This window comes from Colletes latitarsis, chromosome 14 (assembly GCF_051014445.1).
Source record: "Colletes latitarsis isolate SP2378_abdomen chromosome 14, iyColLati1, whole genome shotgun sequence".
In the NCBI taxonomy this organism is placed as follows: domain Eukaryota; kingdom Metazoa; phylum Arthropoda; class Insecta; order Hymenoptera; family Colletidae; genus Colletes; species Colletes latitarsis.
The window spans coordinates 28,197,016-28,220,289 of NC_135147.1; the positions used below are offsets into that span (position 1 = coordinate 28,197,016).

The 23,274-nt window shown below is 51.7% G+C and overlaps 1 protein-coding gene across 5 annotated transcripts in view; it reads left to right on the forward strand.

The window, feature by feature from the left end:
• The window catches only part of Pxb (putative Hedgehog signaling attenuator pxb), a 219,842-nt gene that overhangs the window by 188,710 nt on the left and 7,858 nt on the right, over positions 1 to 23,274 (forward strand). For all 5 annotated transcript variants that reach the window (XM_076782453.1, XM_076782454.1, XM_076782452.1 and 2 more), the window contains one exon: positions 15,503 to 15,740. In XM_076782453.1, the coding sequence (XP_076638568.1) occupies positions 15,503 to 15,740 (238 nt within the window). The remainder of the gene's footprint in view (positions 1 to 15,502; positions 15,741 to 23,274) is intronic.

The window sequence follows — 23,274 nt, forward strand, 5'->3', positions numbered from 1 at the left end:
CTCTTAACGCGCGAGAACACGCGTACGTTCCGGTCTAACGGGTGTCTCTCGAGAGTGGACGGTTCTAATTTCCGAAAAAACGCGTTGGAAAGCGAGAAACGGTATTCTCGGATCGCGTCGAACTCGATCGGAAAGGGGTCGAGGCGGTAGTTTCGTATTGTATTTATTCGTCGTGGCCTCGTTGGACGAGAGTAAATTTTTCCGACGCTCGGCACTCGGATCGAAATCCATTGGTACCTTTAATCACGATCTTGGACACCCCGTACGAGTGTATACGGGCCACGTACACGCGGCACTCGTTCGTGTCTCGGAACAAACGCGGAGAACCAACACGGTCGCGCGTAGTTTGTATGCTAATCAGAACCGTGTTCTCCCATCTCCGCGTTCTCTCGTCCTCGTTCCATCGCCACGATACACGGTGCTCGGTCTCCCTTTGGCTCTCCGGATCCTCTTTCTCTCCGACTGGATGCTATTTCCTGTTCGACTCGATGCCCCGTCGTCGCAGACGTTCCAGCCAATTCGCGATAATTCGCCAACGTTGTTCGGAACTGCCACGCGAACGGGACGCGAACAGCCCTTCCCGTGAACCACGAGAAACCCAGCGAGCCTAATCGTGCGTCGCGACAAATTGTAAGTGGATGTCCGGCCTGGCTTGTCAGCCCTTCGACCATACCACCCTCGCGGTTATTCCCCGGCCTCGGTCTCGTATCTCTTGGCGATTAAACGACCGCGACTCCGGTCTTATTTATGGCGGTGGAAATGTAAGGGACGGTTGTTTCAGAAAACTTCAACAGGAACGAATAGTTGTTTGCTAACTGTAATGACTGCTCGAAACGTTTCGCTCCGCTTAATCAAACTTTCTGCGTCGACTCCGTAATCGACGATATTTTTTCTTTATTATTAGAATGGAATTGCACTTTTCCAGACGGTTGAACGGTTATGAAATACCGAAAGCGGTACAATCGATCGTTAACGAATAATTCGCTGACTCGTTAGTAGGTCAGCGAGACAGAATGTTAGCAAAACGCTATGCCACGATTCCGCGGAATCAGCAAACCAGAGAAAGGCTTAATATCTACCGGGTCGGTGTTGGAGCGTGCGAAGGATCGGGTTGTTTCGGGTGGTTAAATTGTTTGAAAGTTCCAAGGAGCCCGAGTATATCGATACTCGCGACCAGCATGGCGCGTCGAGTCCCTCTTCCAGTCATTTATTTTCCTTATCCTGTTCGAGAAGAAAAACGGCGGAGCGGGCTTTAAAATCTGAAAGAAACGCCCCCGACAAACGAGAGCTCCTTCGTACCGCAACTAAAGGTGGTAGAAGCACGCGGGGGAGGGATCAACCAGAGCGGAGATCCCACAGCCCTTATTTAACTGGCACCCTCGATGCTACAAAGATCTCGGCAATACCTCTTCGCCTAATCTAACCTATATTTTTCTCCGTTTCACCTGGAGCCCGGCTATCGGCCGTTCTCTCCATCCTCTCCATGGCAACTATCCCCGCCGCGGCGGTCGAAGTTACGTCTAGACAGAAGCGTTTGGTTCCGCGTAGACGCGCCGACAAGCTGAATAGAGGCTGAATTTCGCAAAACCGCCTGCAACGTTCGCGCGAGCATACGGATGAAAACTCGTCGGCCAGGTAACGCAATATCGGTTGCATTAAAAGTTGAACCGACTGGACTCCCTTTATCGCGTAAATTCGCGCGATACTTTTATTCCCAGAGTCGCGAACTTGCCGTCTAAAGTGGATCGTTGGGAGGAACGTCGCTCAGGAGGCATCGAGCCACGACAGTAACGACGCTAGAAATCGGATTTAACGGGGTTTCGTTGGCGAAAAAGGGATAAACTTGTCCGCGTTCCGAGTTCGCGAGTTAACACGGGGAACGGGGTCAGCGGACTTGTTAATTCGAATCTTTGATTTCCCGGGGAGCGGAGAAATTGCGCGCGTTCGGTCGCGGCGCAATAACGATAAATGTCACGGGGATATTTCGAGAAATTGCCGCGCGGTCCAAAAGAAACGAAACGAAAGGCAGAAAAAAGGGGTTAAAAAGAAGAAGGAGAGACTCGGAGAAATACCCCGTTCGAGGATATTTTCCAGTTGCGCGGGGAATGGCATTACTTACGTTCCACTTGCCGCGGCACAGATTCGAGACGATGTAAACGGGAAACAGGGAATTGCGAGAGGGAGGAAGCGAACAGGCCACTCGCCGCTGCCTCTCCCAGTCCGTTTCCTCTTCCTTTTTCCTTTCTGTATTTCCCGCCACCTTTCTGGCCCGCACTTTGTCTCCGTAAGCCACATTCGGGTCACCGGCGCAACGGGGGATGCTTTAACGATCTGCATTGCATGAGCACTTTGCTTCCTCCCACTGTCTCGTCCTCCTCGCGAGACTCTTCCCGCGTCTCGCCTTCTCGCGCCGCTGAGCATTCCCACCCCCGCGGCGTCGTCGTCACACTCTCGAATCGTACACGATTGCCGACGAACAAACTTGGGTTGTTCCGAACGGCAAACAACCCTTTCCATTTTCCGTTTTCGCCAACTCGCGTTCGCTCGAACCTCGAGACGACGGTCAGTTTCACGATCGAGGCGATTAGAGGGCGGTTTCTCGATATCCGGTGGCGAAGAGAGCTCGGCAGGGGTGTCGCGAGCTGCGGTAAAAGATATATTCGCCCGGGGAAACGCCAGGGGGTTCGTAGAGCGAGTTACAGAGGGGTTTGAAGCGCGCACACACCGTACAATAGCTAGCAATTATGTAGAGTGGCCGCCGTCTGGGCTGACTCGGTGCACTTGGGCGCTGCACCTCGCCGCTGTGTACTCGTCTTCGTCGTCGACGCGGTCGTCTTGGTCGACGATGGCGTCGTTGCAGTCATTGCTTGTTAACGCTGCGCCTCGGGTGTCTCGGAAATGTACCGTCGCCTCTGTTTCTCGCTCTCTTTCGTTGCCCGCTTCTGTTCCGTGACGGAGACATTGGTAAGAAGCGCACGTGCAAGAAAATCGCGGGATGCACTTACGGATATTACCGAGGAACGCAGCCGGCGTAAGAAATAAGAAGAACGTCGCAGGAGTCGTTGTTAAAGGACCCTCGAGCGGCGGGAATTAAATCTCTCGCTCGTACGTGCGCGTTCGTGGTGTAAATCGTTGCTGGATCGGGACCTCTTTTTACCCGCTCATTAAAAATCCACTCTAGTTTTCTTCTTCGTTTACTCGATAATTAGTCGCGGTCGCGTTTCGATGCCTCTCGAAACGCTACGCCCTGCTTCTATTCGGGCATTTGCTTTTCGTCCGCAGATCCGCCGGGAATCGCCTCTTTTTCACTTACGTTTGTTTTAAACCGCGCGTCCCCGGAGTCGAGCGTAATCAAGGGCCCATTGTGACGCGTTCTCCACGGCCATTAGACACCGTGGACGTTCGCGCCGGAAACGCATACGTGCAGTTGCACCTCGTGCATCCGTCATGGGATAATTTCGGACGGGGTTCGTCGAGGTACGCGTTCGGGGAGATCGCGACGACGAGGGGCACCGAGCACTGAATCATGCTCGTTGTTTCTGTATACGTAACAGCAGATACCAGAGAGGGGAAGCGGTAGTCTATGGGTAATTTAACCCGTGGCAGCCCTGAATGGATTATAATTGGTGATGACAGGCCGTCAGGAGAGGCAGCATTCAACGTGGCGAGAGTGTCGTCCCGAGGATGAGCGCTCCGGGTCGTCCCAGACGTCGGAGACACCCGCCAGATTTCTCTCTGTACGTGTGGGTGACGCCGATTCAACCGGGTGTCGTCTAAAGTTGCGTCCCTGAATGGCTTGTCAGTCTAGACGCACGGTGCTCCCGGTATAATCGCTTTCCTGACATTTTATTCTTCTTTCCACCTTCGTTCCTCGATTCCTCCGAGGTATTCCCTTAAACTTGCGAACGCATAACGTTGATTCGTTGCACCGTGCAACAGCAGATGTCATCGGAAGAAACAGAGCGACCTGGCAAGTGCTTTCTGGCCGTTTCACGAGAATCGAGGGAACAGGACAGCCTCGGTGGAAGTGTGCGGTTCGATTCAATTACGACGCTGTCGGCCTAATTCGCGCGAAGCTGGTTTTGCGGAGCACCTATGACGGTGCACCGCGCTCGGATCCTGTTCCCCGGAATGATGCACCTTATGCCAGCTGCTCGAGCCGCGGTGCACCGTGCATTCCCCGTTCCCTCTGTAACCGTCTCTTTGGTCTACCAGTTGGATGCTTCTCCATGGTGGTGCCGCGCGTAGACGTAATTCCGCTCGTGCAGTGATATATCCGAGCCGCGGCAGCAGCCAGTGACTCTCAAATTGTTTGGAATTCTCGGTTCGAATCTTTGAGCGTCCAGCGGACAGAGTTGGGGAACCCTGCACCAACGAACTACACGCCGGACCAGAACGTCGTTCTAATCCCATTCCATTGCAGTTTCACAACCGGGAATATTACCCTAACTGGCTATAATTACGTCATCGTCATTGTCTCCTCGTACACAAGCCCGTAGTACGTCGGAGAAGCAACCCTTGCCGCGTCTAATTCCCTCTGGTTTTCGATTTTCCGCGTCTCTCGTTCCCAAAAGAAGGTCGAATCGTCCGCGACGCGACGCGCGTCGAGCGAAAATTGTCTCGCTTTTGCGCGGTAGCTCGTTCTGTGTCTCGTTAATTCCGCGCACCTGTGATTCTCGCGGGCCCGTTAGACATACTCCTTCCCATTCACCGGTGACTGTGCACACCCGCCTCGTTACGTTTTCATTCGTGTACTCGACGCTTTCGCGCGCGGACGGTCGTTCACCCGTCGGCTTTTTGTCCCCGGGTTTCGCGGCTCGTAATTGGGGAAAGAATATCGCGTCAACGGCCGGGCGCGGAAAAACCTCGAGAGCCTCCGAGGAGGAGAGGCTCCTCCTGCGAGAAACTTGCCCAGCGACCCACATACCGTGTCCAAACAAAAACCTACACGGCCCGACGAGCGACCGGAATTACCGCCCCGGTGTTTACCTTGGAATTACGACCCTCTCGAAGAAACGCGTCGCGAGATTTTCACCCCGGGAACGTACGTTTCGTTCAGTGATGGCGCCGCGGACGCGCGTGCCGCGTTCGATTCGAAACGGTCGAGCGTTCATTGAAATTTCAGCCCAATCAGAAGCGAGATGCATCGGGCTGGCGAGACAATCCCATTCGCGAGATCGTATCTCGGCTACGTCGGAAAATAATTAACGCCGTGTACCCTGTGTAGCATCGGCGGAGAGCAACCAACGCGACAAATACGAACAACGCGATGATACATGTATATTGGTGCGCCTCGATCAGCCCCGGCGGGCATCCATATTCATACGCGGCCAGGGTCCAGGGGATATCCGCGAAGTGGATGCACGTTGTGTGCAGTACGCGCGGCGAGGAAACTGTAAGCGCATCGATGCACCTGCGAGACTCTATGGTATTCGTATGTATGCATATCTGGCGGAGTGCATGCTCGGCCCGTGTACCCGGTTTAATACACCGAGGATCCCTGTGCGTTAATACGAGCCGGCGCCGATTAGTTGGCGGCCGCGCGCACGCGAGCTAATGCGACGTTACGCCGGTTATGTTATGTCGAGTATGCGAACCACACTCGGGGGAACGATACAACCGACGGGAGATCCGAGAGCGGATCTTCCTGGACCGCAGAGTCCATCCTGCGGACAAGGACCGGCACGGCTACCTGCATATCGCCCGACCAGCCCTTCGCTGCGCAATTACATTTCGCGAATTATTGGCGTATCGCCGGCAATTTCGCCTCTGTTCTCTGTGGTCCGCGGTGAATTCATGGCTGCCGGCGAACGTCTGACGGGCCGCATCGCGACGCGACCGTCTTCCGGGATCCTCGAATTCCTTCGGTTATCGACTCCCCTTCATCCCCCCGACGAACCAACTGGATTGCTTCGATCCGAACAATGCCCGAATACTTCGACGCGTGCATCTATGCCCAAATAAATGCTTCTCTTTTAAAGAAAATAAACAACGAGCAGAAAATCTCGGTAGTTGGTACCCGGGGATCGGGCGTTAATACCAGGTTTATCTAAATTTCGAGCAGCAATTAACGGTCATGGTAACCGTCGGAAAATGTCCGTCGGTCGGACGGTAACCGCGACAATGCGACAAATGGAAATTTGACGGGAATAGTTCTTCGGCAAATCGCTGGTTGAATTAATGCCTGGCGCGCGCGTTGGCTTCGAATAGAATTCGATTACATCGATAATTACAGCTCATTGGCGGTGATCGCGGAATGGTAATAGTTCCTGTTGGTCGTGTTCGCCTATCGAACCGACTATTAAAAGCGTTGGCTCGTCTTTTGTGCGCGGCGAGACGAGCGTTTTCTCTGGCACCGTTGCACGGACGAGAGAAAAAAGGAAAGAGACCGCGAGAGACGCTGAAACGAGGAGAACAAGCGGGAAACGGGAGGGAGGGGAAAAAAATAGCAAAGGCGACGGCGGAAAGTTCGCGGAGTTTCATAAACAGAATTATGCTAACTACTCGTGGCACCGAGGCGAGATAGGAAGGAAAATCGAATTCAGACTCGGTTGAACGTTCTCGGGGAGGCTGGCTGGGTTCTCGTTAATGCACCGTTCGTCGGGTTTCGTTCTCGCTACGCGGCTCGATTTCCTGGCATCTCGAAAAAACCAAGTATCGAATAGTTTCGAAACACTCTGCGTACCAGAAGTTTGAGAGAACTCGCGACAAAGCCATCCCTAAACGCGTCTTCGACGTACGACGTTACCATCGCGAGCAAGGTGTCTTGGAATTCGCAAGTAACTCGTTGAGAAAAGCTAAAAATTGTTCGAACGAGTTAAGGTCCGCGGCGGTGGCAATGGCTGACGTTCACGAGCCTCTTAATCTCTTCCCAGCTTAATTATTCCCTCGCGTAGCAATAATGAGAATACGGGCAGCGTACCTGACCCCGTTTCGAAGGAGATCGTCGTTCGGAGCGGCCAGGTCGAAGCTCGAGCGAATGACAGAGAGGGAGGATCATTTAGAGGCGATTTAGTTCCCTCTTGCAGCGCGTCTAATACCCCCACCCTCAAACGTTACGGTCTATTTAGTAATTTCGAGAAATACAAGCGAGCGAAACGACGTCGAGAGGTAGCCGGCAGACAGCGGTCCTCCTCGACGTCTCTTAAATTCATTTAACGAATTTACGTCCGGGATAAAGAGCAAGGGTGATTCCGCGAACCAACCTTCGCTCGGAGAATTTCCATCTCGCTGGCCTCGGGATCCCCCGACCCTCTGGCTCTTTTCTCTCGAATCGAAGCGAGCAAGTTCACGGCTGCGAGCATCGGGCGGAATTCATTCTGCGCGCGACTAAAAATTCTAATTAAGCGATAAGCCTCGATAAAGCGACGCCGCTCTTTCAAGCTCGACCGATACTGTCTTGCATTACGAAGGCCGGCGAAGGAAGGGGAGGCGGTGAAGTTCGGTAAATGCGAAAATTAAATTTCTCCGCGGCGGAAAATAATCCTTGCGTAGGAAATTGGTTGGTCGATCTTGGCTCTTCTCGCTTGCTCTTTCGTCTCCCACCTTCTTTCTCCCCGCGCGATCCTTTGCGTCGATACGTACACGAGGCGTCCAGGAGCAGGGGTCCGGTCGGCCATCCCTGCGCGAAATAAAATAAAACGGATATTAAAACTGGCGAGAGCTAATTTCCTCGTCCTGCCAAGCATAATACCCGCTCCTCCAGCAGTCTCTACTTTCCTCGTCCTTTCTTCTTCCCGATTTTTCCCCTTTTTATCGGCCAGCTAAGCCATCCATCGAACGGACGCCTTCTGAATATTCAGCGGAGAAAAGGGGGAGTGAGTGAGAGCGAGAGAGAGAGAGAGGCGAAGAGTTCGGTGGGCAGAGCGAGCGAGAGATCGAACGCGAGCAAATCGAATTCGAGGCTCGAGTCTGACGAGTGACAGGCCGCTGAACGTACGCTGCGGATGCGATTAAAGTCTGCCAGGACGTCAACGTGATGCTCCTGAAATGCGAATTCCCTTCCAGCGAACCGGTCGACCCTTGACCCACATCGGTGCAGACGCGGAGATTGAATCGCTCCCGGTGAAAATCCACGGAAGTCCCCGAGATGAAAATCGACGATCGCTCGTCGATACGCCGTATCTGGATTTTTATTAATTTCCTCCCTTCCGTCGAACGCGATCATCGTGCGTCGACGACGTCAAAACCAGCCGCGCGAATTGAAAAACAAAAATACGAACGAAGGATCGCATCGCGATTTCGTCTCACGCAACGGACTCGAAATCCGTCCACGCGCGACCGGAGGGCTCTCGTGTATAAAACGATTCGCGTCGATCGGTGAAACGACGGAAAGAAAAAGGAGGAGAGAATCCAGTGGGCGAAACGGAAAGCCAAAAAGGAAACGGTCCACTCATCCGACGGCAATCTCCGTTCGAGGCTACGGAAGATCCGCGTTATCCTTCGAAATCGGAGTATGATGCTCCTTCGGGACGTACACCGTAATCGGACACCGGAGGACCTACGAACTAGTCGCAGCGATATCCAATACTTTGGCCACGTAATATTGGCGATGCTTTTAGCCGCGGCAAACAGTGACCTGTTTCGCGTTCCTCTCCTACAGGGGATTCTTGCATTAATCCGAGATACAAAATACGGATATAATAGCTACCGTAAATATTCTCTTGAACAGCGTCGAAATTTTAAGCGATGAGGTTCGATTATATTATTCCAAACGATCCCCAAGTTTCCGAAAGAAACGTGACCGTGCAACGATACCCTCGTCCATCGAACCCTCGGTATTATCCCCAACGAAAAGAGCCTCGAAGGATCGGTTACTGCAAGGGAAGAATAACGAGAGAAGCGATTCGGTCGCGTTCGCCTGGTCAAGGGTAACTATCCAAAGGAGCCTAGTGGCTCTTGAAACGACGTTAATGCCCTCCGTCAAAGGATCCTCCGCTTCATCTACGTGCCTATCCTCCGGTAATGCACAATGTGCTCCGTTGTGCCAAGTGGGGACCACTCGAGGGACACTGTGCAACTCCAGAGACGACGTCTGACGTGACTGCACACCTTCCACGCGAATCCAAGCACCTTTGAGGTCATTACGGCGCTCGCTTCCATCGTGTTTCGACCTCCACTCGAGGTGCAGTCAGACGGCTGGTTAATCAAGCTCCGTTTCACTTACCAACCTCGTCCTATCCGTCTATCGCTCTCTTAGTATCTTCCCATTCGACTCGTCCCGAAACTCTCGCTTCTCGTCTACCGACTTCTCTCGCTGATCCGCCGCGGATCCCCGATAGCCCCCCAAGCTGCGTATCGGATTAGCCACGAACGACTAAGTTTCTTGCTCCCACTGGTCAGAGACTAGGTGTCCCTTCGTCGATCGAGTCGCCGATAGAACGGATTGGCCGAAGGGACAAAGAACTGCTCCCCGATTCTCCTCCGATAGTTTACCCTTATCTATGCACGAGCAGGGCGTTTGATCTTCGAAACGTTGGCCCTTCGTTCGCAACGCGTAATTAAAATCGCGAACTGGCTCGTATCGGTGCTCCACGGGGGAGACTGAGGGAGACCACCCCCGTGCTCGATAGCAACGCGAAACGATAAAAGAACAATCTGCGTTCCTCGTCGGCGTGTTTGGCCCGCGCAAAGCGGAAAGCACGCCTGCCGTGTTTGTGTACGGGTGGCCGCGCCAGCTCATTAGGTAAATCCCAAAAAAGAAGGGCGAACTCTGGCGAGAAGCGGTCCGACGCCACAAATTTATTCGTAAACTTTCGCAATTTAAATATCCGCGGTGTTTCAATCAAGCGGCGCCGCCGCGGCACGTGCGCACACCTACGCATTTATATACAGCGGCTGAGATTACTTTCCTCTCTTTAGACTTTCATCGACTCCCCATCCCCGTTGCTCTCGCGTGCTTCGAGTATCGGCGGCCACAGATTTTCGTGTCGACGCGTTGCGCCGTTAAATATTAAGCAGCATCCGCCATTCCCCCTTGAAAACTTTTATACAACTTCGATGATGGTATATAGAACGCAACCGCTTGATTCTTAACCCTTTGACAATCGATTCTGCTCTTAATTTCACCTTTATCCTCGTGATCGCGAAAGAAAACGCGGCCGGGGTCGTTGCTCGACGCGTCCTGTATCTGCGAGGGTCCGTGCATGGACGACGAGGACCCGGGTCGGTTCGTCGCCGATAACCACGGCGTGGGAGGTCACTTGACCGGATAGGAATAATGCCTGGGCCGTGGTAACCCTTCCCGATAAGCGTGTATCCACCTACAACCGCTGCGATAGCGGCAAAACAATATCCCTGCTTGTACGAGCTGGACACGGGGGATGGTTTCGGTTTTGCGGGACGTCGGAATACGCGCGGTTACTCTGACCAAGATAAACGAGCCGGATGCATGTTTTTCCGAAAGTTGGATCTCTAAAGGAACGATTTGGAAGGATGTTGAAGGATCGCGAGATTATCTTTGATCCATTCAGAACGGCAATGCGCCACACCCGAGCTGAATGGGTTAAGCGATCCGCGCGAGGTTGATAAAGTTCGACAACTCGAAGTTACTCGGGGCGTTCCGTATCGAAATCGTAGGTGGGTGTTTTGAAAACAGCTTCGGTGAACGGAGGGATGCGTGCTTTAAATACGCAGTTACCCGACTCGTTCGCTTTAGCTCGATTTCCTACCCGGGAAGCGACATCTTTCTTGCACAGTCTCATCCGAACGAATACACGGTTCCTCTTCGGTTCGAGAAGAGGCGGGACTAGCTGTATATCCGCGAATACAAGGGTGGAAATGCGACGATATTACCGACGGGGTGGAGGAATAGAGAATCCCACGGGTTACGGTGGGTGAAAGGAGCCGAAGCGGGGGTGACAAGGGTGGAAAGTCGTTTATCGAGTCGACAGGCTGGGTGTACCCACGCGCATTGATATGCAAAATTTGTAGTTTCGAGAAGCTTACGAGAAACTCCGGCGGCAAGTAAACTTCAAAATCCGATGCGCTTGTCGGCGCGAGGTTATATACCGGGTACGGAGGCGGCTGTAACCGGTTCGTGCTTCCGGTGCCAGGTTCCATGTACGCGAAGTTGGGTGTTTCGGTCGATTCGCGGGACAGAACAACCTTAATGCGGTTCTAAATATTCCGACGGCATTTTTGGGGCTTTACAACGCTCGCGATGCGGGTCACAATTAAAAGTACTACCATATTCGGGGAACGTGTTGGGCGGTTTAATCCAGATCCAAATGCCGGATGAAACGAAACTGCATCTCAAACAGGCCATCGGGAAATTTTTCACGCGACAGCAAATATTTTAGGCTCGAAGTTTCGATTTACCTAGCTTCGATATAGCCGGTAGGGTTTAGAGGCGGTAGTTTCCGGTCGAAGCAGCGACGACGTTTGACGCGTTGCGGAGTATACGCAGCATGGAATCCGAACGAGCAGCAGTCGAGCGGTGAAATCGACCGAAGCGGAGTGGGAGCGCGGGTGGCTGCACGCGCCGGTGTCAGATAGAAACAGAAAAGGCAGTTAATTTAGCTCGAGTTTAAAGCTCGGCTTAAATGACCTATTCAGCGCTTAGCAAGAGCGAATTCGCTTCGGCTGGCTAGACCGAAGAACGGCTCGGAGGAGGGTCGGGAGAAAGAAGGAGGCCGTTGCACGCGTCTTCGTTACGCGTCGACGAGCTCCGCCACCTACAATTTCCTCGCGCTTCGATTCTTTCTTTGCCGTGGCTGACGGAGTTTCTTCCCCGGCAAAGTCCTCTCCGACTAGGTTCCAGTCATGACTAAATGAAATCCATTAGGAGATAGGAGATGGAACGTCTCGGTACGAGAGAAAAGGGGACGGTAGAAAGGAAGGGGGATAGACGTCGACCTTAATGAAAAATCATTACGATATCTAGCAGCGAATATAGAGCAGAGAGGTAGCCGGAGGGCACAAAGCCAGAGATGTCCATTCTAGGCGCGCGGTTGCTGTCCGGAATGGGTTTGATTAGGAGCGTCCGGAAGTTTCCGTCTGTTTCCGCGGAGGCTGTTAGGCGGCAAGCAACGGGGGCTGGTCGAAATCCATCGCAAGCAATCCCAACGCGAGCTTCCGATGCCCCCGAAGGGAGTACCGACGAGAACTTGGTTCGTCTTGTATAGCTCGGCATTCTGATATTCAATCCCGACTACTAATTGCTACGCCATCGTGAATTTCCATCAGCGGATCGCATGCCATAACGAACGACTTGGATTGCATGGGTCCCTTGAATGAGAGCCGGAAGACCCGGGCTAATCCAGCGCGATACGCGCTCACGAGTACCGCAGTTTCCGACGGAACCGTTTTAAAGGCGCAAACAACGACCGGCTATGTGTGACGTCCCTTCGTTTACAATTCTCGTGATCGTTATCACGTCGTTCCTGGTAGCTGACTTACGGACTCCGTCGTCCAACCAACGAGAATTCGATAGAATTTCGCGAAAAACAACAAACAGAAGTGCGCGTCAGGGGATAGAGAAGCCCTTGGACGAACGCGTGTACCGGTGCTCGAAGGGTCGCTACTCCACAAAGCGCTTTATGGTCCGTTATACGACCGCAAGCTCGCGATACCGTGTTTAGCACGGGTGCGCGATCACGAACACGACTAGCCTGTTCCAGGTGCATTCAGCGTCCCAGTGCTTCTCATGCTGTACGCGTTTTACGACTGTTTGTATGGTTCGGTATGATTCGTCCAACGACCGAGTTTATGCGTTCCTTTCAAACGCCGAATAACGTTGCAACCGCGCGTCGTTCGCAATTGTTTCAACGATCTTGTCGTTGAGAAACAAAAAATTAAACTCGGCCCGTTTCTGCCGCTTTACGATGCAAGGAACAGGAATAGAAAAATGTCCCCGTGGCCGCGGCGGGATCGATGCTGCGCGTAACATGGTCGAAATCCACCTAGACTCTATCGTGAATTCCACGGGCGGGATATTCTCGTCGGATGACGGGACCATCGCTGCAAACGTGTTTCCACGTAGCGAGAAGAGAGCTCGCGAAGCGTGTTGGCGCTCGATGTACGCTAAGAGCACGGCTAAGTGTGGTCGCGCGCTATGGCTGACAGACGACGGGCATTAGGTAAATTGAAATCTTGCTAGTACAGAAGATGGATGCCCAGTTTACGTTGGTGTCTGTGCCCGGGACTCGGCTCGGCGTGAATCCGCCGCGATGGTTTCAGCTCTCGGACCGTGGACCGTGAAACCCAGAAATGGCGAACCGCGAACCTTTCGCGGGCGAACATTTGCCGGGGCGAGCCAGGTCACTGCTAGTTCCCTGGAACCAGACCTCCTGTCTCTCTGGCTCCTCGTTTAATAGCCTTTGCTTCCTGTTTTACGATGTAACTGGCTCTTTGCCCGCGCTCGGGATAATCTTTCCGTGGCTGGCCACCTCTCGAACTAATCTCGTTTCCCTTCATCTTTGCGTTTCATTATACGGACTAGGGAAACTATCACGGCTCGAATTAAGTCCGAAATTTCAAACGCGGAGACGCGGCCAATTACCGGCTGTTTTCAACCCCTCGGCGACTTTGCGACAGGGAAAAATAGAAGAACCTTTATAGAATAACGCGTAATCGCGCGATAATTACATAGCTTTTACACGCTTCAAAGACTCGCAGTTACGATTATGTCGCGTTTGGAGGGCGATTACCGTGCGATTACACGTAACCGTACCGTAGCAAATGTAATCAGATTCCGAGCCCGAGATACGCGAAACCGAGCACGTGCGGGCCATCCGGCAGTCCGTTAGGGTCGTAACTATGCGGTACTGCCTGCTGCATCGACCAGGTTTATTGTTGTAAATTCACTTTATAAATTTATTATAGAAGGATAAACGGTTATTGCAAAAAAGCAGGGCAAAGGTCGTAAACAACGTTCGGTTATCGCCCATCGATGTTGGCACGTTCCACATCGTCCTTGCACTCCAAGTACTTATTCCAACGTTTACGACGCGTTGTTTTCTCTCCTTAAAATAATTGTCTCGCGTCGGAAAACTGGTCGACTCGTCGTAACGAGCCTGGTTCCTTCGATATCGTGCGGTTGGAGTCCCGCGAGCAATCGATACCGGTGGTAATCGAAGATATTATTTCAAGCCGGCTGGATATGCCGAAAAATTGCGGCGAAGAACGTGGATTCGGGTGGTGCAATTAATTTGCTCGTTATATCCGCGGGACCACCGATCTGTTCCCATAATACATACAGATATCGAGTTCTCGTTCTCCTCAGCCATTCACCTCGACGACCTACTATTGAAAGTGCACCGCAAGTTGTTAACCATAGTTGGCGGTTTAATTACACAGGCAAATATTATCGAACTGACGGAGTTAATTAGATAATTAAAACTTGAAGGGTAAACTACTTTGCCGAACAGCGTACCGACGGAAAGCGTAGACGTGGCTGCGACTCGTCGGTGAGCCGTTCTGCTCGTGTACACGGGTACACGGGTACACGTCGAAAGATGGAAGGCGAGATTGACGGCGTACCGCAAATCGTGCTTCTTCCACCTTCCACCTTCCGTCGAGAAGTTTTCGCGGGGAGGCGGATGGAACCAGGATCTACCTGTTCCCGCTGTAATAGAGGTATTCTTAACGAGAAATTCCTGTCTCGTCTTTTTATCGGGGAAGAAAATTCGTCTGGTCTTTCTCCGCCCTCCGATGCTTCCCCTGAATTATCGCGCTGCTGAAGGGTTCTTTATCATTCACCAGGGACGTTTTATTACCATCTTCCCTTAAGCTTATCCGTCCTCGACTTCGCTCTCTGACGCCTGGACGAAGCAGGGTAAAAGTTTCTTTCCTCGAGCTAGCGGCAATTCGTAGATCTTAGGATCTTGGATTAATGGTTTAGGATTGACGCGCGTGCAGCGTTTCGGAAGAAAGAAGTCTATCGAATTTCAGTCTATCCGCCCGGTCGGTTATCGCTTTTATTCGCCCCGGAGAATTTAGCGCGTAAAGTTGTTTGACTAAAACTCGAAGAACGTTCGGGAATCTGTGCAACCCCGGTGGAGAAAGGTGCGAATATATGCCCGGTCGAGCCCGGCACAGAAGCGATAGGCAAAGGCAGGTCTCCATTCGTTAAAGTTTACATTGAGAAAAGCTCTCGGTTGCAGCTAGGGCAAAGCTGGTCTGAACAAACAATTGCAACGAGCTCCCGACTAATCCGGTGTGCCGACGAGCGGCAGCCAAGAGCAGAGTGGAAACGGAAAAGAGAGATCGAGGGATAGGAGGAGGCGGAAGGCGAAGCGCGAGACGAAGTAGAATATCAACATAGCTTCTCGAACTCTGCTCCCCGGTTGCCCGTGGAATCCTCGATGCTAGTTTTCCGAAACGAAATCGTAAACAATTTCTTTCTATTTATTCGGTCCAGTTTCGAGGGTCGGTGGTTCTCTTCCTCCGTCGCGTAGCCTGACATTTTTCGTTGAAAGTTCAGAGGTTGGGAGGGAGGGCAGGGGTTGAGCGTATCGTGCGAGTACGGTGGTTTAAGAGCGTGGTTGTCTTTTTGTTTCAGGCATAAGCGGAAAGTGCAGAACCTGTTACCGTGCAAGAGCGCAGCAGGAGCGGCGGCAGCGGCGGCCGCGGCGGCGGCTGGTGGCCGTAGTCGAGTGTTGACCGAGGGACAGCCGCACGCAGGTACCGGGAGCGCGGGTGGCGCGGTGCTGTACGAGGACCTGCCGGAACCGGTGACGCACTCGCAGCTGCACAATCACCTGCCGAGCCACCATCCTGGCCAGGCGCCGACGATCGAGGTACGAAATCCCGATCAGCGACACAGCCTGCGGGAACGACAGCCGCAGCAGTTGCAGCGCGCACGGCCTCCCGCGCCGCATCATCTCGACTATCTCGACTACCGGGACCCGAGGGCGATACTACGCGTCCAGGACAAGCCCTCGAGGGCGGTCTTAGGCGGCTATCGAACGCCGCGTGCCCTTCTCGCCAAGTCCCAGGAAGTCCCGCTATCGATAGCCACCCACGCGCCTCCTCGATGCACCGCCGTGACCAGTCCGCTATTGAGGAACGGCGGGAACGTTCTTCGGAACAGTCACTTGCTGCTGGCCAGTCAGAACGCCCTGATCACCACTCGGCAACCCTTGCCTCCGACACCCTTGCCCGACGTTCCCCCTTGCATCCCGACCTGTCCGGACGCGGAGCTCGCTCTCACCAACGAAAAATATCTGCTCGACGGCTGCGTTTCCGGTTGTCCGATAGATTCCCGGCTACCCATCACGCCGACCCATCGATCCAGAGCCTTCCAACCGTCTCAGGGCCAACAAACCGGTCAAAGAGTTTTGCATAGGGAGGAGGTAGCGAACGGCAGGAGGCCCTCTGTCGATTCCGAGGGATACTCGTACATAGACTTCAAGGACACGGACCTGGAGTCCACGAGACGCGATCCGAATAATCATCGTCAGCCCGATAGCTCTACCGGTCTGAGAATCTCCTCCTCGCTGAGGTTGTTCCGTTCGTCGTCCGTCAGGTCGAACTCGATCGACTCGGACGGTTACTCGTACATCGTGGACTCCAGGAGGGCACCGGGCACGGCTAGGAGGATCGTGGCCGAGGGTACCGAGGAGGAGGTGTGTCCGCTCTGCACGATGCAACAGATACACAGCCTCCTCAGCAAACCCGAGGATATCTATCTGAACGTGCAAACTACGTGACACATGTCGTTCGCGAGCGACATATTCTTGTAGAGACTGCCCTGTCTCGGATGTCTGTCTCCGTCTGGTGGCTCCAGGTATCCTCGAGACGGTTCACATATCCCGTGATATCGTCGGCCACGATCGTACGAGCTACGTACCCAGCTCGTGGCACTCGCGTTTCGGTGTTAACTCGTCGTGGTAGTTACGTTCCATCGTAAGGTCGTAGATAGTTTAGTGTCTTTCCCGGTTAGTCAGCGAGCGAACCGAGACGACAACAGGTGTTCCTTCTCGGAGAACCGTCTCCTCTTCGGGTTCTGTTCTTTCGATTATCGTTTGTTGCATTCCAGAACCAGTCGACAATCTCGATCGTTCGATTTCGTTTGTTCCTCGGTTCCGGACGATTTGTTTTTTGGTTCAGTTCCTCTTACTCGCTATCGGTGACGAGGCGAAGACACTAGCGCGGACTAGTCAGTATTTATTTTGTTACGCGGCCGTGCTTGCACAATCTCGGGTAAAACGGATAAACGAGGATTGACAAACCGGGGGAAGAGGAGGAGCCTCGATGCTCCCGGTTGTGCGAGCACGGTGAGAGCTAGATGCACTCCATGGTTGTAAATAGATTAGACTCGCAAAAAGAAAAAAAAAAAAATTGTAAATAATATACACAGAGTGAGACGAAGAAGCAAGAGAGAGAGAGCGAGAGAGAGTAGCGAGCGAGAAAGAGAATATATACGTATATATTAATATAAAAGTATTAAAAGACAGTCAGAGAGTAGCTGTGCACCCGCATGAACGGTGAACAATCAGACTTAAGTTTCTCATTTGTATAGACGCTCGAGTAATCATTATCACGATGATGGTCATTATTATTATCGTCGAGCAGATTAATTATTATTTATTGTCGTTATTGTGTCTCTTACCGTAGCCGGTACGGTGATCCGTGTCTTGTAAATAAACCCCGGATGGGTTCGTGAAAACGCGCGTAGCATCGAACGAAAGCGTGAGAAAGGAAGAAAAGCGGAACAAGTCCTATGTATATTGAAGTACCGTGGGAAGAGGGAGGAAAGTTTGAAAAAATAAAATTACTTTACTGAAAAATTTGACGAGGAGTGGTTATTGACCCGGTCCACAATCCTATCCTTCGCATCCTTCGCATCCTTTGCAAACGCGCGGAATTCCGACCGAACGAACGCGACGGAAGGAGCGGAAACGTGCGAGAGATCGATAGTAGAATCTCGAAAATACCGGCGACCGACGAACGAAGAGAACAAAATTTAGTCGCGCGGATCAATTGTCTCCCGACACAATAAACGTGGACGCGGAATAACCACTTCTGCGTTCAAACTTTCTTTAACACTAAACCTAACACAACCGGTCATCATCCGACCGGTTGAAAGGTTTATACTTTTTTGTAAAAAAACCGGACAAAATTTGAACAGAGAGAACAGGTGAGAGAAGAGAACAATCCAACCACGCGTATTAAAAATAGTTAAACTTTAGACGCGTGTAGTTCCGAAACTACTAATGCTTTATCCATAATTGAGCCGTCGTTAGAAGCGGCAAACCTTCCCCCTTAAAATGGCTTTTGGTTTTTGTCGATCCGACTTCCCGTTTCCGAGATATCGCAATTTATGTAAATAGGTAATTTTTAAAAAATTCTCTTATGGGGCTTTCCGTGTTACGGCAGGTTACCAACGCGCATTGAAATTACTAAAACTTTAATTACGTGCAGTTCCGAAACTACTAGTGTTTTTGCCATAATTGAGGGATTGTCAGCGGCGGCAAACCTTCCTCTTTAAAATGGTTTTTGGTTTTTGTCGATCCGACTTCCCGTTTTCGAGATATCGCAATTTATGTAAAGAGGTAATTTTTTAAAAATTCTCTTATGGGGCTTTCCGTGTTACGGCTGGCTACTAACGCGCATTGAAATTACTAAAACTTTAATTACGTGCAGTTCCGAAACTACTAGTGTTTTTGCCATAATTGAGGGATTGTCAGCGGCGGCAAACCTTCCTCTTTAAAATGGTTTTTGGTTTTTGTCGATCCGACTGTCCGTTTCGGCGATATCGTAATTTATGTAAATGGTAATTTTTTTATCTCTGTCTTCGTCTGACGCGTCGCGTCCGGACCTCCTTGTCGCACGTGCGTGGTGCTGACCTACCTCGCGTACGTGACTGTCGTGACCTAGTTTCGCCGTAGTATTTCCAAGAATTTACTACGCACTGTTTACTATCTACGCGCGCGAGATGAATGAACTCGCGCGAGCGCATCGACGAACGCTATCTCCGAAACTAGCCACCGCATCGACGCGAAACTAAAATCGCTGTATCTCCGGAACTAATAACGCTATCGACTCGTACAAACGCTCATTTTAAAGGGCATTTCATCCCCTATCAGATGACCATATCAACTATTATTTTTTATGCTGTCTTCTATGTTTATTTTGACATTTACTTTGACTCTACATACCAAAAGATGTTTCGGCAACTCTTATTGATTATTCGACCGATGTGCGATGAACGCTATTTTTCCTAGAACGCTATTTACATTGTATGGACGATGTTTCTACGAATGAACGAAGGTCCACTTGTTCAGGCAAATTATATTTTTCTAAGGCTAGAAAATATCGAGGGGAAAGATCGACGAGTGCCGTCGTTGTACGAACAAAAAGGTCTCTAATTTCGCAAATGGTGCCGTTTCGACCATCTCTCACGAACGTAATTTAATTGCTCCGAGCACGTTTCTATTTCTCTCTGTGCTATCGCAGTTTGGCCACCGTGGAGCGTTATCACGGCCAATTCCGCTTTAGTATTTTTCTCGAATCGCCGTTGGAAATCGTAAAGATCTCCGCGGGTGATTTGTAAGTCCTCGTTCTTTTCGCGCGTCGATCGATCGGTTTCAATGGCACCGTTTCGCGCTCGTATCCGGTACCGGATAAGCAAATAAATTGGCAATCTATGCCACCGGAAGTCTGGCGATTTAATATCCACCTGTTGTTGCCTCGATTACGTGGCTCGATCGATGTCGCGACGCGTCGTTAAACAACCAGGCCATGGTTGCCGCGAACCACCGATGATGATGGCACGAGCGCGAAAACGAAAGTCTTGGCGAACTCTTTTTCACCGATGCGCGCATAGATTCCATCGACGCTTAAAACATTTTCGATCGTGCGTCGAAGTCTGCTTCCCCAAAATAAGCCAATAAACATCCAATCTTGAGTCGGCCTGCATCGATTTCGCTGTCCCACCTGTTGTTGGCTCGATTACAGGCCTCTAATCCGTATCCTGGCACGTCGTTAGGCCACGAGACCGCGGGTAGCTTCGCAGCAATAGCGACGTAACATCGATGGCCGCCGGGGAAAGGGGGATCGGACTTAGGAACCTAATGCAATTGCCGCTCGTAACTAACAATTAGCAGGTTACGGTAACGTGCTCTGGCCACGGCATCGCTGGCTAGCGTGCACGATACACCGGCCAGCCCGGAAGGGTAGTCGATCTTCGTTTCGAGAAACACGCCTGTGCGATCGATGCGCACGGCACCTAGATCCATCGGAAATTTTGGACCTCGAATACGACTCAGATATTTAAAACATCATCAGATGTAAACGCATAGATCTCGAATTTGTATTAGCTTTTGCTCCTCGATCTCGTTTCATCGATACGATGTAAGAGATTAATGGCTGGAGAGATTTCCGGATTACTCGATTCGTTACATCGAGGAATTAGCAGTCTCGCCGATAGCCTCGTATTCTTCGAGCGTCCGGTAATTGGAAGAGACGCAGTAAATTAGTCGATTAGGAGGACGCGTTATCGCGATACAATGTGACGGTCGAGTTAGGTGGATCGGACGCGCGGCGTTTCACAGGGAACAGACAGACACACGGCGAACGCAGGGCAGGTTAGGCGCGTTAGGGACAACCCATTAACCTCCGTGCTCCACGCTATTACGCCACGGACATATTGCTTCCTGCTGTTGGGTACGATGGCTCGAGGCTCTATCTCAATCTCGCTCTATCCGCCTCCTTGTGCTTCTTTCTCGTTCTCGCGGCCTGATCCAGGCTTTCTCGATTCCAACTCTTTGTCTCACCGCTCTCTGCGGTCCACTCTCTCGCTCTCTCGCTCTCTCTCGATGCGTTTCGATAAACGAGATATAATAAACGCGGCCGAGATTTCCTCTATTACGCGGATCGCGCTGAAAGCAAATTTACGGCCGTCGTTTCGCGAAAGTGTTCACCGTTCGCTTCGATACCCGTGAAATATCAAAATCGTTTCCCACTTTCGAGATAATGATAGGTTATCCTTAGACGGGAAATTGAAAGCCGTCCGAACGGAGGATCGATTATCCGTACGCTTTCGCGGATTCGCTCGGTTTCTCGACGCGGATCTCGAGCGCGTTTTTTCTTCTCGCGGGGAACTCCGAGCGGAACGGCACCGGCCTGAAATTTCTCGAGACGACGCGGAGCTGTTATTCGAGAAGGAAGCGACTCGCTCTTATTAGAAAGAACCCTCGAGGTATACGTTGTCGGGGCTGCGCGCTCGCTAAGGGCGACAATTACCTTCGTCCGGGCCCCGTCCGTCTAAACGAGACGCCAGTAATCGAGTGATCCTCTTTCGAGAGTGATAATATCGCCCTCGGAATCTGTATTCAGAGCAAAGAGCTCCGGGCGTTTGCTCGGGCGTCTATCATCGAGGCGCATCTCGATTTTGGTAGTTAAACGGAATCGCGATTCTCGGGGAGATACCGCGCCGATTCTTTACATTCCCTTTTCACGATTTTCCACGCCGTCCAAACATCGTTCACTGCCGGCGAAATTCTGACAGAATTTATCCCTAAGCTCCGACTTTGCAATCTCTCTCTCTGAACCAGTAAAGAGTGCCTACGTTCGTTCAACTACTAGAATGGTATTGTGGGTGTCCATGAGTTAGAAATCGATCGCTCTTCTTCGACGTTAAGGAGATTCGAACCGAAAAGACCCAATAATTCGTTTATCTACTCGTCGGAAGAGTCTTGGCAATCGAAGGAAAGTTGGCAGTAGTCGAATCGCGAAGGGCGAGACGCGTGATTAGACGAGATGCGAGAAGACAAGCGGAAGGGCCGGAAGAGAACCCTCCGGTCGACGTTCGGCAAAAGCGAAGCAAAAGTAAATCGAGTGATCCTCCTTTGTGGTCGACAGAGCCGCCGGTGGGACTTCAATTCGGGGGAAAAGCCAACGGATTCGTTCGTCTCTGCTCCCTCACGATTCCCTAAATTAACTCGATTTCGGTAATTCGAGGTCACGGGAGCGACCGATCGTTCCCGGATACCCGGAACGATCCGGTACACGTCTTCTTCGCGGGCAATTAATTTCAGGATAACAAGGTCTAAAAACTCCGCGTTAACGTTTCCAGTCGTTAATTTACTATCGCCTAGTCGCTTCGGGCTGTACATCCTGTGCGACGCCGACGAACGACGAGAGTGCACGCCACCAGAAAATCAACTCCATCAAATTTTATTAGGAAGTACTTGGAAAGTACTCGAACTTCTCTTCGCTATTGTTCCCTTTCGCCATCGTTGTTATAAAGCTGTAACTCGGACCCTTCGGCCACTTAGCGTTCGCCCATAGCCCCGAGCGATTCTCCTTTCTCGATGAAAGCGTCGAAAAGGAAGCGTAAATTTTCTGAGAGAGGCTATTTATTGTTATAGCTTCCCCGGTCACCGTGGCAAATTATAAATTTTATAATTTGCTGTCCGAGCCGTTACTCGAACCGAAGATCCTTCCTTGTCTCCTTAGAATTTTACGTTATTCGTTCCGGACGTAAGAATTTAATTAGCACGAGTAAACAATTAACTTGGTGAGCTCGAATACGGGGATAATAGGATCGTGGAAACCACGGTGCGCCATTTGTTCCCGTTAGGCGATACGACGAGACCCATTAGGCGAGTTTCTGCACCGAAGACACGGGTGATCCGAAAACCGGCTGTCGCGAGAGGAGACGCGCGCGAAACTGGGTTAACCGGAACTCGTGGATTAAATGGTGTTGTATCGTATCGATCATCCCGTCATTCTGGCTGTCGTTCGTTGAATTTTTTAGCGAGTTCGCGGAGCAGGATGTCCCGGGAATTAATTACGGGCGTCGAGAGTTTTTAGAATTCATCCGCGGTCGCCGCGATTTCCGGGGCGACTTCTCGTCCCGTTTACTCGCCGGTTCGGGATTGGGATGGCGTCCGGAATAAAATTAGCGTCGAATAATCACGCGTCGAAATCGTTCCTTGTTATTCGCGCCGGTCGGGATCTTCGACGATTTAAGGATTAACCGTCGACCCCGTTGTTTCCGCGTGGTTCGCACCCGCGTCAGCGTTTCTCGGATCGGTGTTCGCCCGGAGGTGAGGGAAATCGGAGGTTTTCGAGGGTCTTGAAGGGTAGGAACGAGTTAATCGCCGCCCGGAAACGCAGCCAAATCGCATTAGAACTCTCCCTGGGACTCGCGCCCCTTTAATCCGTATTGGTTGCTCGAAACAATTCCCCGACAACGCTAAGAACTCTAACTAATAGATCGATACTATGTTGAGTTCTAACCCTTCGAGTAAGTCGGAGACATTCCCGACTCGTATGCATTTAATCCGAGAAATGGAATCGCGACGAAAGGAAAGACACGCGCGA